Below are 16,857 nucleotides of genomic sequence, written 5' to 3' on the forward strand. Positions count from 1 at the left end.
AAAGTATTCATAGTTATTTTACTGGACTTGAATTGAATTAGATTTTTGAGTTTTTCATCCAGATTTAGCTTTTCCATGAGCTACTATTTGGTAAAGGATTGTCTAAGGGTTAGAGTTAGATTATTAGTATTCATCTTCTACTTATTAAACTGAAGTCATTCTCACAGAGAACCCATGCTTATATTCCCAAGTGCCGTAAACGCAGCATCGTCAGAGCGAATGGCTTAAAGGGATCCAGCCAGCCAGCCAATCACTGCGTTTCTACGGAAATTCCGTTGGGTCAAATCACTGTTAGACGTTTCACGGTCCGCGCTCTCGACTCTTAGACATTCTTCTAGCAGTGATAAAATGGCGAGAATGCGGTCGCCATCTAAGGCAAAGAAAAGAGCTGTTGCTTTTGTCGATCGTTTTTGAAGTTCGCCGATGGTCGATAGCGCGGGACAGCTTGATGAATAGTAGCAGGAGCGACAAAGAACAGTTCAGGTGGCGGCTTCAATGAGACTGCTGTGATGCTACGTAGGCAACTGGAAGAAAGGGGCTTTTCTACCCTGGCAGAAAGTGTGTGATCCCGGTTTTCTGCAGACACAGGAGCTATACCAATCCGGTTTTGTTGTTTTATTTTTATTTTGTTTCAAGCTGGCGAAGTTTTGGGGAATGGCAGGTCGAAACCGAAGAGCATGGTTTGGTGTTCTATTGGGACTCATCCTCGGGTTTGCGCTAGCTTCCAGATTTATTTTACCCAAGGCTAAGGAGTTGAAGAAGGCTGGTCAAAAACAAAAAGCTGTCGGCTGTGGGTTAAACGTGGGTCTCAGAAAGGAATACGGAGTGTTATGGCCACCGCAAGATAACGGTTCACCGGCGACAGAGAAACCTGGGTCCCGGTCCAGTAATTTCCTGTTCGTTGGTGTCATGACTGCTCAGAAGTACCTAAAGAGCAGAGCCGTGGCGGCATATAGGTAAGTACTGCGACAGAAGAACCCCCTCTCCTCCCTTAAACACGGAAGGTAACGGTCCATCAGTTGTTAGCACTGAACGTGGCCTTCTTTAAACGCCTACCTGGAAGACGGCACGATAAGCACCTCGATCATTAACGCTGGGTAGCTCATTAGCTAGCGCCAGTTGTTTCAGCCCGTTTTCTTTTTTGTCCTCGGTTCCACCCAGGCCGTGGATTTCGAAAAGGGGATTTCTAAAACCTAAACGTAGCTAGTCGCTCGGATGTACTGGTATGTATGTAATGAAATAACCCAGTAATTTGAAATCTCAAGTTCTACTGAAATGTCTGGTAGCGTTTTTCTTGTAGCGTTAAGTAACTGATCCTGCTGTTTTCCCTAAACCCTTCAACATGTTAGTAGCAGCAGCCACCCGGACGTGGAAATGTCAGCTAACCTGAACATCGCTGCTCTCACACGCTGTCTCAGCAAACAAATGTACATAAGACCATTTAAAATCAGCCCCACCTTTACAAGCTGTAAGAGGAGTCATACACGTATGTATGATACATGCTACAATAGAGTATGCACTGAGTACTCGAGTAATCAATTTGTAATTAGAAGTGGTACTTCTACTCGTATTGGAGTACTTGTTTCTTTAGTATTTAATTTGTGTACTTTTGCCACATCAGCTTCAGCTATTGGAATGACCTCTTTGCAAAGATTCGTTTTTATCTTTTCATGTTTATCTTTTTATTTATAGACAGGTAATGAAACAGTACTTCACTTAAAAATCATTCTGCTGATTGTGTGTTTCGGTAAGAGTCTGTGTAAATATTTTTAACAAATTCAGAGTGTTTGATGGGAAATGGAACAATTTTTTTAAAAAGCGCCCCAAATAAATAGTCCCTCATCACCATTTTTACTAAGTGCAGGACTGTTCTTGCTCCATATATAACCATACACAGTCAGAAGGTTCTGTAGAGCTTGCTGCCATTTTCGCTTTACATGATGAACGGAAGTCCAAATGTAAGCTGGTGTCTTCCTAAGAAATAAAGTATCACTTAAAAAAACGAATACTTTCACAGTGTCCATAACTACCAATTAAAATATAGCTGCTTAATAATCTGATCTGTGTTGTTCTTTAAATTAAAAAATGATTAATTCTCAGTTCCATGTTATTAGAATAGATGGGCAAGATCTGACATCTCCATTGAAAAGAACAGTGTTTGAACATGGAGACTTAAATAGTAGTTCCAAAAGCTGGGAGCTGGGAGCTCGTGGCTGCGGTGCTGTTGAATTATGTGTTTTCAGCACATTTTTCCTAGCATACAGGTTATATTGTTGACTTTTATAGACCTTATGCATCAGCATTTGGCTTATTTGTGTTAGGCTAGTTAACTAGTGTTAGCTAACTGTTTTCATATATTGCTTTCCAGAAAAATGTCTATAATTTAAAAAATTAATAGGGATTTGGTTTTGTTGTAAAATGGTTGTCTTTTGCTGCAGAATTCAGCTTTTTTGATAGATCTCAACCACTCTTTTGGGGCTATTCAAGGCTACATGAATCACCTGATGCTATCGTTTTTGAGCCGTCAGTGTTCTATTGCTAGGGCTCTGCATATTACTACGAAACACTGGAGAACAACAGGAGAAAGCACAGTGAAAGACTCCACGTTAATATACAACAGGATTGGAAAATCATTTTGTGTCTCTGATCATGACCTGAATCTGATGCTGGTCTAGAACTTTACATGACAAAGAGATTTACCTGGAGAATCTGATGACAAAAACCTAGGTTGAGCTCCAGTAAAGGGTATTTGGAAGTCACAAGAATTATGTAACAACTGGTTCTGCCACCTTCGGCCGCAACAGTTGTAACCAAATGCTTGATACACAGTAACTAGATATCTTTCACGTTAATAGAAGAATTTTGGTCCACTATTTTATGCATAATTGCTTTAATCAGAACTGAACTGCCTGCTTTATGTCTTGCCACAACAATCACAAGGTGGTGTAAGTCAGAACCTTGACTAGTCACTGCTAATCCTAAATTATTTGTCTTTCAGAGACATTAAAGGCAGATCTCTTTTATGTTTTGGATTAATATCTTGCCCTATAAACATTAATGTCAAATCATGCTTCAAATCATCGCCTGATGACCGGACATATCTCTCAGAATATAAAGATAGAGCAGGATCCATGTTTCCCTCAGTTCTTAACAGAGTCACGGGACACTGTGAGGCTAAACAACTGATTGACCCACTGGCAAGTCAGTGGAGCAAATCTGTTTTAGTGAATATAACATGATATATTAAATTTGCTAGCACTGCACAAGAGTGGAGAGAGGCCTTTAGGTCCTTGAATGTTTACCTTTGCTCTAGTGTGATGAGTCACCACTGCGGTTAGTTTTGGTAGGTTGATCATTCTTGCAAAGACTCCTCAGCCATGTTTCCTCAGTTTGGACATAATGGTTCTCAGGGAGGTTCTTCAGAGCCTTAGACATGACTTTGTAACCCTTCACAGACTAGAACCTTTCAATCATCTTCTTATTTCTTCTAGAAGTTCCTCTAATCACTCCATCTTGTTTAGACATTTTAACCAACTTCACACTGCTGAAAAAACAGTATTTCAGCAGGGTGTTTAGTGCAGCTGAATCAAATGTTCTATTATCTTTGGTAGAATTTGGTAATTGTGGGGTTTGGGGTGTTGCATGTGTCAGTATGTTTTGCACCACTTTTTTGCAGATGTAGTGAAGAAAATTAACTATCAAACATAACACCAAAAGTAGCTTCCTTCTTTTAAAACTTAAAAAAAAAAAAAATTCCACAAATAGAAGATTAGTCAGTGCTTTGCCATATTCCGTTTACTTGCCCCTCTTATATGTATCTGACAGAAATGTGTGAACATATCCATGTATGCAAGAAACAAATATAGAATCAGAATCAGAATCAGCTTTATTGCCAAGTTTTTCAACAAGGAATTTGACTCCGGTTCACTTCGCTCTCAGGTACAGTGTTTTTCAGGAAAGGGGAACATAATATGAAAAACTGTGTGATTATTTACAACATGTAGTGTGCTGTACTGACAAGTGTCTTTGTTGTGCATGTGCAGATGTGCAAAATTACTCGTGTGCATATACGCATATATTGAACTTCTTGTAAACATTATACCCTCAGTCCATATTGTTGTTGACACAGTTATTGGTGAGGACCTGATGTCACTCAGTGTTCAGCAGAGCTACAGCCTGAGGGAATTTTTTTTTTTTTTTTTTAGCTTATACAACTGAGTGTTTGCATCCATGTTGTGCTGTCTCTTGCCCTTTAATCAGTACAGCTGTCTACAGCAGCTGCCCTACAGCTCACTTCACTTAATGTGAAACACATTTTACATATTAACATCTTCTTAATGTGTGCAACTACAGTAATTGTGTATTCAGATATTAACAGTATTGTTGTACAATGTATTGGTGTGACACTGACTGCCTGGTTGTACTTTCTCAGTATATAGAGATTGCACCCTTGAAAAAGTGATTTCAGGGAGATGCCTGCTTTTTTGGTGAATGGTTGATTGTATCAGACAGACCTATTTTCCTTTGTGGTCTGAGTGCTGTCCACATACAAATGGCCTATGTGCTGCATAGCCTCAGAGCTGATGTCAGACTGCTCTACTTCTTCTACATTACTTTCTATACTTAAACTCTCACTTAAACTAAGGCTAGGATAATGATAGTTCCATTTAGGACAACAGAGAAATATAAAATATGATTTATGGGTATTAGGGAGCCGCTATCGATTTGCAGGAGACTCATGGAACTTCCAAGCCTTGTGGGATGTATGAATTTTTAACTTGTTGACACCATTAACTACTGTACAAGCTGTAGTTGTGCCAATACCTCTGTACACAATATCCTGTGTAAAATCAATTTAACCAGCTGCTTATTGTCAGTGTCCTGAATATATGAAAACTTTGTCATCTAAAAGCTGTCAAATGCGTATGTAGACTACTCAGACACACAGTGTAGGATGCACAGAAACACTTGAGTACACTATATCTGCAGCTCTTTGCAAGTTGTTAAATGTTAATAATAATAAATAATCTAACTAATTTGTAATCTGACTTATTTCTGTATATGTTTGTGTGTGGTTTTACAGGACATGGGCACAGACAATTCCAGGTCATGTGGAGTTCTTCTCCAGTGAGGGCTCTGACACCTCAATACCGATTCCCATAGTGGCTCTGAAGAAGGTGGATGACTCATATCCACCCCAGAAGAAGTCCTTTATGATGCTCAAGTACATGCATGATCATTATCTGGACAAGTATGAGTGGTTCATGAGAGCCGATGATGACGTCTACATCAAGAGTGAGAAGCTGGAGAGCTTCCTGCGAAGCCTCAACAGTAGTGAGGCAATCTTCCTGGGACAAACAGGCATGGGGGCCAGGGATGAGCTGGGGAAACTGGCCCTTGAGCCTGGTGAGAACTTCTGTATGGGTGGTCCAGGGGTCATCATGAGCCGTGAGGTTCTCAGGAGGATGGTACCTCACATCCGAGATTGTTTACAGGAGATGTACACCACTCATGAAGATGTGGAGGTGGGCCGCTGTGTCAGGAGGTTTGCTGGGGTTCAGTGTGTCTGGTCCTATGAGGTAAGATGGTTTAGTTGTTTTTGTTGGCTAATATGATTTTCCTTTTTTCTTTCTTTTTTTTTTTTTTTTTGGTCGAAACACATTTCCAGATGTAGTATAAAGGTTTGTGTCTGTACTCCCAGGTTTTCAGTACTTCACACTCAAGGCATCTTCCTCACTGTCAACTTAAACTGTAGTTCAGTTATCTTAGTCTGCAGGCAACTGTGTTGGTTTCACTGTGCTTGTTGGATTTTATGGCATTTAGTCATTGTTAAGACTTGTGTGTGTTAATTATTGTTGGCCATGAAAAAGTTATTAAGACAACGCCCCTAATCAAATCTTCCCACCACTGTGGCCCCTTATCGGGCCAGAGTTAAGAAAGAAATGCCACAGCTGTGTCATCAGTTTCTGCAGTTTTCACACCAACCAGTCTGTTCTCTGACATGTCTGGACATGGCTGATGTTCACATGAATCAGAGCCCCAGAAATGTGGGAAGTCAATGTAGTGACTATGAAATGACACAAAGTCTGAGCTGTGAATGATAAAAGGCATCTTTGTCATGTTTTTCGAGGGAAATGCACATTTATGTCAGGGTAGAGTGCCAAGTAAATGTAAGAGCAGTGAAGGTTTTGATGCCCTTATTAAATCTGATGTCAGATCTGGTTTCTTGTTAGTTGAAATTACATACAAAATTAAATAAAGGGGCTTGGAGTTAGTTTTCTGTGACATTTGAATTAAAACTATTTGTGTATCATAAGTGTATCATTTGTGTAACATAAGTCCAACATGAGAGAGTTTAATGAGTTAAGTCAGTCGACAGTGAAGGCAGCCACAGTAGTATCTATGTTGACCGATGCATATTTTACATTTTGATGTCCCACAGTAGAACTGTTTTGAAGGGTTCATTTCCATCAGCTTAGTCAAAACTTCATTTCTGCTATGGCATTCCAGGCATTTACAGAGGTGAGATGAACGAGATGAATTTCAATAGCGGTAACATATACAGTTCCTCTAAAAAGTATTCACCTCCTTGGATGTTTTATCCTTTTTTTGACATTATAAATCAATCATGGTCAATAAAAGTTGGTGACTTTAACAAAGAAATTAAATTTCAGAAAAATACCTCAATGTCAATTCAACAAAAATATGTAAGGTGAGACAGTGTTTGCATTAATATTCACCCCCTTCAGGTCAGTATTTAGTAGATGCACTTTTGGCTGCAATCACAGCATGGAGTCTCTGTGGATAGGTCTCAATTAGCCTTGCACATCTGGACACTGGAATTTTATGCCATTCTGCTGTGCAAAACTGCTCAAGCACTGTCAGGTTGGGTGTGAACAGCCCTTTCAAGTCCGCAAAGTCCGTTTTCAGCCGCAAATTCTTTATTAGATTGAGGTCTGGGCTTTGACTCGGCTGTCCAGAACATTCACCTTGTTGTCGGTAAACCATTTCTGTGATTTTCATGATGCTGCCATCACCGGGTATCAGAGTGGGGGTGGTGTGTTTGTGTTGATGTGCATTGTTTTATGTGTGTCAAACACAGCGTCTTGTGTGATCCCCAAAAAGCACCATTTTGATCTCTTTAGACGAAAGAACCCTCTTCAACTTGGCAATGGAGTCTTTCACGTATATTGGCAAACTCAAGTTGTGATTTAACATGGGTTGTCTTTAGCAGTGGCTTCTCCTTTCCACTCTCCCAGAAAGCTTTGACTGGTGACGAACCTGAGTAACAGTTGTCGTATGTACAGTCTCTCTTATCTCAGTTGCTGAAGCTTGTAACTCCCTCAGAGTAGTCATCAGTGTGTTAGTGGCCTCTCTCACTAGTCTCCTTCTTGCACGGTCACTCAGTTTGTGTGGACGGTCTGTTCTAGGCTGTTCTTTAGACATGTGCCATATTCCTACCAATTCCAAGTCCATCATCAAGGGGATGTTCAGTGCTAAGAGATTTTTTTTGTATCCATCCCCAGATTTATGCTATTCTGAGTTGCTTTTCAGTTCTTTTGTCTTCATGGTATAATGGTAGCCAGGAATACTGGTGTGTGTGTGTGTGTGTGTGTGTGTGTGTGTGTGTGTGTGTGTGTGTGTGTGTGTGTGTGTGTGTGTGTGTGTGTGTGTTCATTTATATAGTGCCATATCACAAGAAAAGTCATCTCAAGGCACATAACAGTGTAAGATTTAAGACCCTACAAAATATAACTGTATAAAAATTATATGCTGCAACAATCCTACTTAAGCAAGTGCTAGGCAACAGTGGAGAATAAAAAACTCCCTTTTAAAGGAAAAAAATCTCTACCAGAACCAGGTTTAGGGTGGGTGGCCATCTGCCCTGACCAGTTGGAGAGTGGAAAGAAGAGAGAACAAAACAGCAGGCAACAAAAAATAACAACAAGCAGCAACGATGGTTATAGTTGAGATTTAACATGTCAGCAGCAGAATTGTGTCCTCTGTTAGACATCACCATTTACAGTAGCACCATAAACTATAGTACAAACAGTGTGTTCAATTCTGCTTGCTGTCAATGTAAATTTGCTTCTGCAACAGAATTTATATTCTACATTCTCTATTCTACATTATTATTTTTTAATAGTTTTGTACTATTTCATTTTCCACATATCATTGCATCTTTACAAAATACTGTATTCTGTAGTCATAGTCACAATGTATATTGGAGTCTGTGTAACTGCTATATACATGCAAGGCAGAATCACACAGCCGTCAAGTATTCCTCAACATAAAAAGCTTTGTTGAGTAACACTGTAATGATGGATGGATATATGGATATTCCCATATCCTGGCATTCCACAAAGGTAAGGCATCAATTACTACTGTGCTGTGGATCTCCCCATCTTTTTTTTTTTTTATATAAACTAATTTGACTCTAAACATGCTAGAACAATCCACAGGAAGTCAGCCGCCCACACTCATGCGTGATGCCTCAACATGCTCTTATCTCTGTTTCTCAACCCAACGCTCTCCCTTGGCCTTGTCACACAATTTAGCGCTCTCTCAAAAGAGTTCTTAAGTGTGAAAAGGCACTGGTATTTTTCTGCACTCTAAATTTCTATTGCAATGTTTCTATTCTCCAGAACACAATAACAATAGTAACCATGTCTTTTAGGTATATTAACAGTTGTTATTGGTTTTGTTATCCTCCTTTCTCTCACGTTTTTTAAAATACTGTAGTAGCCACTTCCACAACATTTATGGAGAAGAAGGTACTCAGAGAACAAATCACATTCAGTTACTGTATCCCTGTTGTCCATCTCTGTGATCTACTCCAATATTTTTTTTTTTTTTTTACTTTTTTGGAGTTTGCTCCAGTTCCTTTAATATTGGGTATCTGCTAATACAGAGGAAGATTCAATACTTTTTTACCCAGGCTAACAATACATTTTAAGATAGATGTAAATTCCAGTGTTGCAGTACCAATTACACATAGAATAGAGGAACAAACATACATATGCAAACATAAAAAAAGAACACGACGAAACGCATCTAACAAAACAAGACGGTAAGAATTGCACCTTTAGTTACAGAACAAAACAGGAAACTATTAAGTATTCTATGCAGTTGTATTTGGAGAGGATGTTATGTTGATGATGTATGTGCAATACCAATTGTGCTGCACTGTTGAGCTCTGCTGTGAAAGAGAGGTTGATGCAGTTAAGAAGGATCACATTTTTGATTTTCTAGTAAACACAGATCAATGCTTGGACACTGATCCTTAGAACTGGCTAATGGCGTCACTGATCTCTAGACAGCAGTGTTAAATCTTAATGACATAAAGAAAAATCATTTGTATTAGCATATGGAAATGTAATATAAAGATTTGCTTTTTTTATTCTAATTATTTCTAATGGGAATGAGGCTAAACATAGGTAATAACTTACTGAGGGAAACCATTCTGTATTTTAGAACTCAATGGTGTTTTGATATTTTTTTAACTGTTTATCAGCACTGCACATCAGCTTGGAGGAATTTTACCCCACTCCTTCTTACAGAACATTTTCAACATGAATGTTGGTTTGCTTCCTTCATGAACTGCCTGGTTCAGTTCCTTCTGCATTAATGCATTCATGCTGGATTTAGATCAGGACTTTGACTCCGCAGTTAAATTTCCACAGTTTCTACTGTTGCCACTACTCCCCATGTTACCGAGTAGTAGTGGCAAGGAGGAAGTGTAGTGGTGGACTCAAACATTGACATTAGCCACTGCAAGAAAGGCCTTTACTTCTTAGACATTACCCGTGGGTTCCCTTTTACTTGTTTGTTTAGCTGGCTTTTCTTTATCTAGTTGTAATCCTTTTTGACAATTTTGAAAATTGTATCATGTTTTAGGTCATATTTGGTGCTGTGAAAAATGCTGTTAGTTTTATGCCAGATGTAACGGGACGCACACCCGTCAAAAGGTATAACTTTTGACTCCTTAGTCTACAGAATATTTGCTTAAAAGTCTTGGGGTTAAATGTAATATATTTTGGCAAGTGTGAGACCAGCCTTTAGGTTATTTTTATTTTGGTCTGCAGTGGCTTTTGCCACTCTGGAACTCTCCCATGGTTGCCATTTTGCCCAGTCTCTTCCTTATTGTTGAATCATGATTCCATGCCGGGAAATTTAGCATGCTTCACTTTGTCAGGCGACTTCTGTTTAGCTTCAAGTGACATTCTTGATTCAACAGGTCTGCCAGTAATCAGTGCAATTAGCAAGTGAAATTTAACTCAGTTTTCCAAAAAATGGTTGTTAATCACAGTTAATTTTTTATTTTAGCAAGGGAATTGACTCATCATATAAAAAACTGCATTTTGCATTTACTTGAGTTATCTTTATGTAATATCAAGATTTGTTCTGAATATGACCTGAATCATTTCATTCAATTTTATTTGTGTAGGACCAAATCACAACAGAAGTCATCTCAAAGCACTTTACAGTGTAAGATTTAGGACAGAGGTGTCAAACTCAGGCCCGCAGGTGTATTTATATAGATTATATAGATCATATCAAATGTGTATTAGAGCTGGCCCCCCAATATATAGCGCATACACAGCAAATACTACTAATTCCAGAACGTTGTGTTGGCTCGTCAGTTGAGACCACCAAGCACCCCCTCCTTTTATATTGACAATCATAAGCATCCATGCAACCAGTCACATCGGACAAACTTAATCCACCCCTCCCCAAAAATGGCCAAATGAAAGATGCCAAGCGCACAGTTTGCTAAAGAACTCTGCGCCGAACTTACCCAGCAATTTGCCGACTTTGAAGCCCAGAAATGCAGATTTGAACTGCTCAGTAATCTGTTTGCGGTTGACGTGGAAAGCGCACCAACCAACCAGTTTCCATGTTTCCTCCCCAACACACTGCCCCAACTCCATGCCCAAGCTGCTCAAATTCTCTGTATGGTCGGCAGCACATGTTGATAAAGATGAACAAAATGCCACTCAGGAGTCATCTCACTGATTAAGACCTTCACTCAATCTTGAGGATTTTCTCAGCTCAGAGCTCTAAGAAGAGATTCCAGGTATCTGGCTTGATCCAATGTGCATCAGAGTAAATCAGAGTGTAGCAAACTGAGTTTGAATGAATGCTGTCTTTATGCACTTTTTCTACTCTAAGGCATGGACTGGTAATAGTTGAAAGATTGCATTTTCATTGAAGTATTTTTTTTTGTTTTTGTTTTGTTGTTGGCTTGTGAAAAAAGATTTTTATTAAAAAGGAACTCGAAAGACTACAGATAGAGACATAATTTATTTTATTCATTTAAATAAGTGAATACCACTGATGTGTATTTAATTTCTCATTTGTTTATAATATTGAGCTTTGCTTGCTCCAGATTTAATGTTTATGCAAAACCAAAGTTTGTTTCCATATGAAAAGGTTCAACATTACAAATCTGGAGAGATGGGAAAACATGCACAATTGCAGTAAATTTTCAATATATATTTGTATTTTATGTTTGGCTCGCAACTTTGTCCCAGTTTTTAATTTTGGCCCACTGCGAATTTGAGTTTGACACCCCTGGTTTAAGACCTTACAAAGTATAATTTAAGTGTGATAAAGATGCAAAAACATAAAACAATCAGGAAGCAGCCCTGTATGCAGAAATATGAGAAATTCTAAAGCATTAGAATTGGCATTGGTATAGTATATGAATGTGCATTGGTATAGTATATGAATGTGTTCTTTCTTGTTGTGGAGGACTGCCAAGATGTGGTGAGCCTTGTGTATTTTCAGACATCTTGTGGCCACTACACTGTGTGCTTCTGTCTCTTTTCACCACTGCTTTTGCATCATGCCAAAAGTAGGTCCCATAAGCAAGGACCAAATAAACGTTTAGACTTGCAGTTCAAAAATATAGAGAAAAAGGCGACTGGAATTTTGAATTAGCATGAATTACAGCTCTTCAGTTGTGAAGTGCGAGCTATATGGTTTAGCACCAGTGAACTGGTATGTGGGATGGTGACATTTTGAAATTGAGGTTGTGGGGTCTAGACCCTAGAAGCGGCAACTTAGTCACAATAATGTGTTGTCTTTTCTAATTAATTCAATTCAATTTCAATTCAATTCAGTTTTATTTGTATAGCGCCAATTCACAACAGAAGTTATCTCAAGGCACTTCACAGTGTTTAAGGTTTAAGACCTTACAGAGTATAATTATACAAAAAAATTATATGGAAAACTCAACAATCCCATTTGAACAAGCTTTAGGCAACAGTGGAGAGGAAAAACTCCCTTTAGAGGAAGAAACCTCCAGCAGAGCCAGGCTCATAGTGGGCGCCCATCTGCCTCGACCGGTTGGGGTGAGTGGAAAGAGAAGAGAGAAAAGAACAGCAGACAACAAAAACAACAAGCAGCAAGAACATTGGGCAGTCAACTGGATTCTGGAGATGTACAGGGATAGGCCGAGGATACCTGCAGAAAAGTACAGAGAGAGGGAGACAGAGAGAAGGAAACACAACTACAGGAGAGAGAAGACACAAAGTTAATGACATGAAATGGTGGCATTTGCATTGATATAGGAGAAAGGAGAGAGGAGAGGAGCTCAGTTTATCAGTAGAGGTCCCCCAGCAGAATAACCTATATCAGCATAACTAAGAGATGGTTCAGAGTCACCTGATCCATCTCTTACTATAAGCTTTATAAAAAAAGGAAAGTTTTAAGTCTAGTCTTAAATGTAGAGAGGGTGTCTGCCTCCCAAACCTGAACTGGGAGCTGGTTTCACAGGAGATGGGCTTGATAGCTAAAGGCTCTGCCTCCCATTCTACATTTGGAAACTCTAGGAACCACGAATAAACCTGCAGTCTGAGAACGTAGAGTTCTGCTTGGAAAATATGGAACTATGAGGTCTTTAAGATAAGATGGAGCCTGATTATTAAGGGATTTATAAGCGAGGAGAAGAATTTTAAATTCTGGATTTTACAGGGAGCCAATGGAGAGAAGCTAAAGTAGGAGAAATATGATCTCTCTTCCTAATTCCAATCAGAACTCTGGTTCTGAGGTTTTTTAATGAGTTATTGGGAAAAACTATTAATTATGAATTGCAATAGTCCAGTCTGGAAGTAACAAATGAATGGACTAGTTTTTCAGCATCACTTTGGGACATGATGCTCCTAATTTTAACAATGTTTCTCAGGGGGAAAGATAACTCTGAGATTTCTTACAGTATTACTTGAGGCCAGTACTAAGTCATCAAGGGTGAAAATGTGATTAGACATAGTGTCTCTGAGATTTTTAGGCCCAAACAAAATAACCTCTGTCTTGTATGGATTTATTAGAAGGAAATTGGAGGACATCCAGGCTTTTGTCTTTTAAGCATGCTTGAAGTTTGACTAATTGATTAGTTTCTCCTGGTTTCATAGATAAATATAGCTGGGTATCATCTGCATAACAATGGAAATTTATAGAGTGTTTACTAATAATATTGCCTAAGGGGGACATATATAAAGTGAATAGAATCGGTCCAAGCACAGAAACCTGTGGAACTCCGTAACTAACTTTGCTGTGCATCGAAGACTCATCATTAACGTGTACAAACTAAAATCTATTTGACTGATATGATTTAAACCACTCCAATGCTGTTCCTTTGATCCCAATAACATGTTCCAGTCTGCGTTATAAAATGTTGTGATCTATAGTGTCGAATGCAGCACTAAGATCTAACAAGACAAGTATAGAGAGTAGACCATTGTCTCATGCTAATAGAAGATCATTAGTGACCTTTACCAGTGCTGTTTCTGTACTATGATGTACTCTAAATCCTGATTGGAAATCTTCACGCAGGTGTTCATATAATTGCTTAGAAACTTCCTTTTCAAGAATTTTAGAGATAAAGGGTAGATTGGATATTGGTCTATAATCGACTAAAACCCGAGTCCAGAGTTTGCTTTTCGTCTTGACTACAGTGACCAATAGCATGCTAGATCCAGGCCACAAAGCACATGGCACACAGAAAAAAAGAAAGCTCTCTTTTGTGTCATAATTCAGTCACATTTCTAAATGTAAAGAATTTTGCTTCTTCCGGTACATGGAACTTGCCTCTGTGTTACAGTATAAGCACTTGCAGTGTGTTTATTTATTTTCTTTTTTCTGTGTGCCATGTGCTTTGTGGCCTGGATATAGCATGCTATGGTGCACTGGTGAAACGTGAATATTAGTTTAGAAAAGTTGATTCTCTGACAACTAGACGGCCTGGTGGCTCAATGAGTAGATCATTGGCCTGAGATACAGAAGGTTCACAGATACACTGGGTGTGTCCTTGAGCAAGACACTCCACGTCAGCTCCCCGGGCGCTGTATGTAGCTGCCCACTGGGTTAAATGCAGAGGACAAATTTCATTGTAACATGTAAATGTGACATATGACAAATAAAGGTGTTTCTTTCTTTCTAATTGCTGTGACTGTGTGAAAGTCATATTTTTTTGTATAACTATGAGTATCTGTCCTTTAGACCACTTGGGAGACTTTAAAGCAATACAAATAAGGTCGAAAAGTATCAAATAAGAGCAAACCATAGCATTTGGATATTGACCAACAATGTGTGAAATATTGATATTGGAATAGGTGTTGAATAGTCTTTATATGATTGTAAATCTAATTTCTTTGGTATTTGCTTTACTGATTTCAAAACATAAAAAAAAAAAAATTCTGAATATGTTCATTTTTAGCTCTTGGAAATTTTACTGTCACACCCCCACATGTTACCCCTCTGCCATCTTCTTTCACATGTATTAGCTCCTCTCCAACATTCTTTCCTTAGTTCCTGGGAAACAATGTTACGATCACCAAAGTGCCTCTGTTGTCAATGGCTGTAGTTGAGAATACTAGTTTCTGAACTTTTGTGCAAAAGCCAGTCAGTTGTTAATGTGTGATCTTCTGTTGCTAGTCAGAGACTGCATTTGAGCTGGCAACTACTGGCTATATAGTGAAAATACAGAAATTTACAGTTAGGTCTGTTTACAGAAATAAATTGAACTCGCTAATTAAGCAAGCAAGCAGTGTAGCTGTAAAAAGACCTGCACAATGTCCAGGAGGAACTTTTGACCATTCTTCCGCTTAGACCTTTTTAGTTTAAAGATATTGTCTGATGCAGAAAGAAGATTAGTGACCTTTACCAGTGCTGTTTCTGTACTACGATGTACTCTAAATCCTGATTGGAAATTTTCATACAAGTTATTCCTGTGCAGGTGGTCACATAATTGCTTTGAGACAAAATTTTCAAGTATTTTAAAGATAAAGGGCAGATAAGACAGATAAGGTCTATAATTTACTTTAACCACTGAGTCCAGAGTAGGCTATTTGAGGAGGGGTTTGACTACAGCAAACTTAAAGGCCTGTGGTACGTAGCCTGTTAGTGAAAGATTATTTGATCTAATATGGACTTGCTAATCAAAGGTTAAACATCTTTCAAAAGTCTAGTCGGGATTGGAAAACATGGACATCAATTCAGAATGATCTACAGGGAAGAAGCAGTCTGAGTGAGGTCTGACAGAAAAATCTTGAGCTGTTGTACATACGAGTAAAACCACGCTGTTTGCAGGGAGAAACCTGGTTACTGGAAAGCTGAGTCACAGCGCTCCTTTGTACAGCTCAAAGTGTCTAAAGAAATGCGCTGTGAAAAGTCACTTATTTACATGTATACAGGGCACTTTATATCAGTTTCAGAATTATCTTTTATTTAATTTTGGATCGACTTGATTTTAAAAAGGAGGTTGCATTGATGGTTGCATTGATTTGTGTAATGATCTCTCCTTTCGTCCAGCCGCACATCAGCTGATAGTAGTTGGCTGGTGAGTGCCTGCTGTGAAACTTCTTTTGTGCTGGGCCATCCTCTTGTATAGTGGCTCAGAGCACTCTTCACTGCACTGAACCGCGTACACTATCTTGCTCATCTTATGTTTTGGTACCAAAACAAGACCTAAATCAACTGTGCACGTACATTTAAAGGACAAAGGACATTTGAGTATGATGATGTACACATATTGTGGGCAGAGAAGACAGGTGAGGGAAGCTTTGCACATAAGGCAAAGGCCTAACCTGTCTTCTATTTATTATTCTGCCCTTTCATGCATCCCCAAGAAATCCGGTCCAATTCACACGTCAACCACGTTGGCCACACCTAATGACCACTTTAGAAGGTAGGAGGCGTTGTCAGAGGTGTGACTATTAGATCCTATTCACATCCACCCCGTGCATTGTTTTAACTAACGACCCTTTTCAGGTCGGGTATGAAATGAAACCAATCTGCAGGATAAATGTTAGTCTCTAACTGAACTCATACTGAAGAAGCTGCTTGGATGAGTAGTGAAACATTTCAACCTAACAAGAAGGAAGTCCAGTTGCCATGACTGAACTTCCAGATAACTTTACCCGCATGACTAAGAAACTTCCCCGCTATCTATCTATCTATCTATCTATCTATATATATATATATATATATATATATATATATATATATATATATATATATATATATATATATATATATATATATATATATATATATCTTGTACTATGAGTATTAACAATCATATTGTTTCCTTTAACCTTCCCCTAACAGCAGAAAAAACGCAGAAGCTGCAAACATCAGCAATTACTTATTTTAGACCAATTGTGTCTGGTTCTTCCAGAAAAGCCTTACAGCAGGCCAGCTTGCCTGGTTAATCATGCTGGGCATGCCTGTCCCAGTCAATGCAGCCAAAGAGAGAGCTGCTGGCTCCTCCCATGTGTTCAGCCCACTGCCAACTCATGCTCCTGGTTTCCTTTTTTTACAACACCTCCCTTTTCCCCTCTATAATTGTATTCT

At 38.9% G+C, this 16,857-nt stretch overlaps 1 protein-coding gene across 3 annotated transcripts in view; it reads left to right on the top strand.

Annotated features, from left to right (window-relative positions):
• The first annotated feature begins 289 nt into the window (after positions 1–289).
• Positions 290–16,857, top strand: part of chsy1 (chondroitin sulfate synthase 1) — a 36,818-nt gene continuing 20,250 nt past the window's right edge. The window contains exons 1-2 of one of the 3 annotated variants that reach the window (XM_026378280.1): positions 290–956; positions 5,084–5,579. In XM_026378280.1, the coding sequence (XP_026234065.1) occupies positions 655–956; positions 5,084–5,579 (798 nt within the window). In that variant the 5' untranslated portion in view covers positions 290–654. Of the gene's footprint in view, positions 957–1,013; positions 1,224–1,263; positions 1,487–5,083; positions 5,580–16,857 lie in introns of those variants that run through there. The other 2 variants (XM_026378281.1, XM_026378283.1) reach the window with 2 other exon arrangements.

This window comes from Anabas testudineus, chromosome 3 (genome assembly GCF_900324465.2).
Source record: "Anabas testudineus chromosome 3, fAnaTes1.2, whole genome shotgun sequence".
NCBI lineage: Eukaryota > Metazoa > Chordata > Actinopteri > Anabantiformes > Anabantidae > Anabas > Anabas testudineus.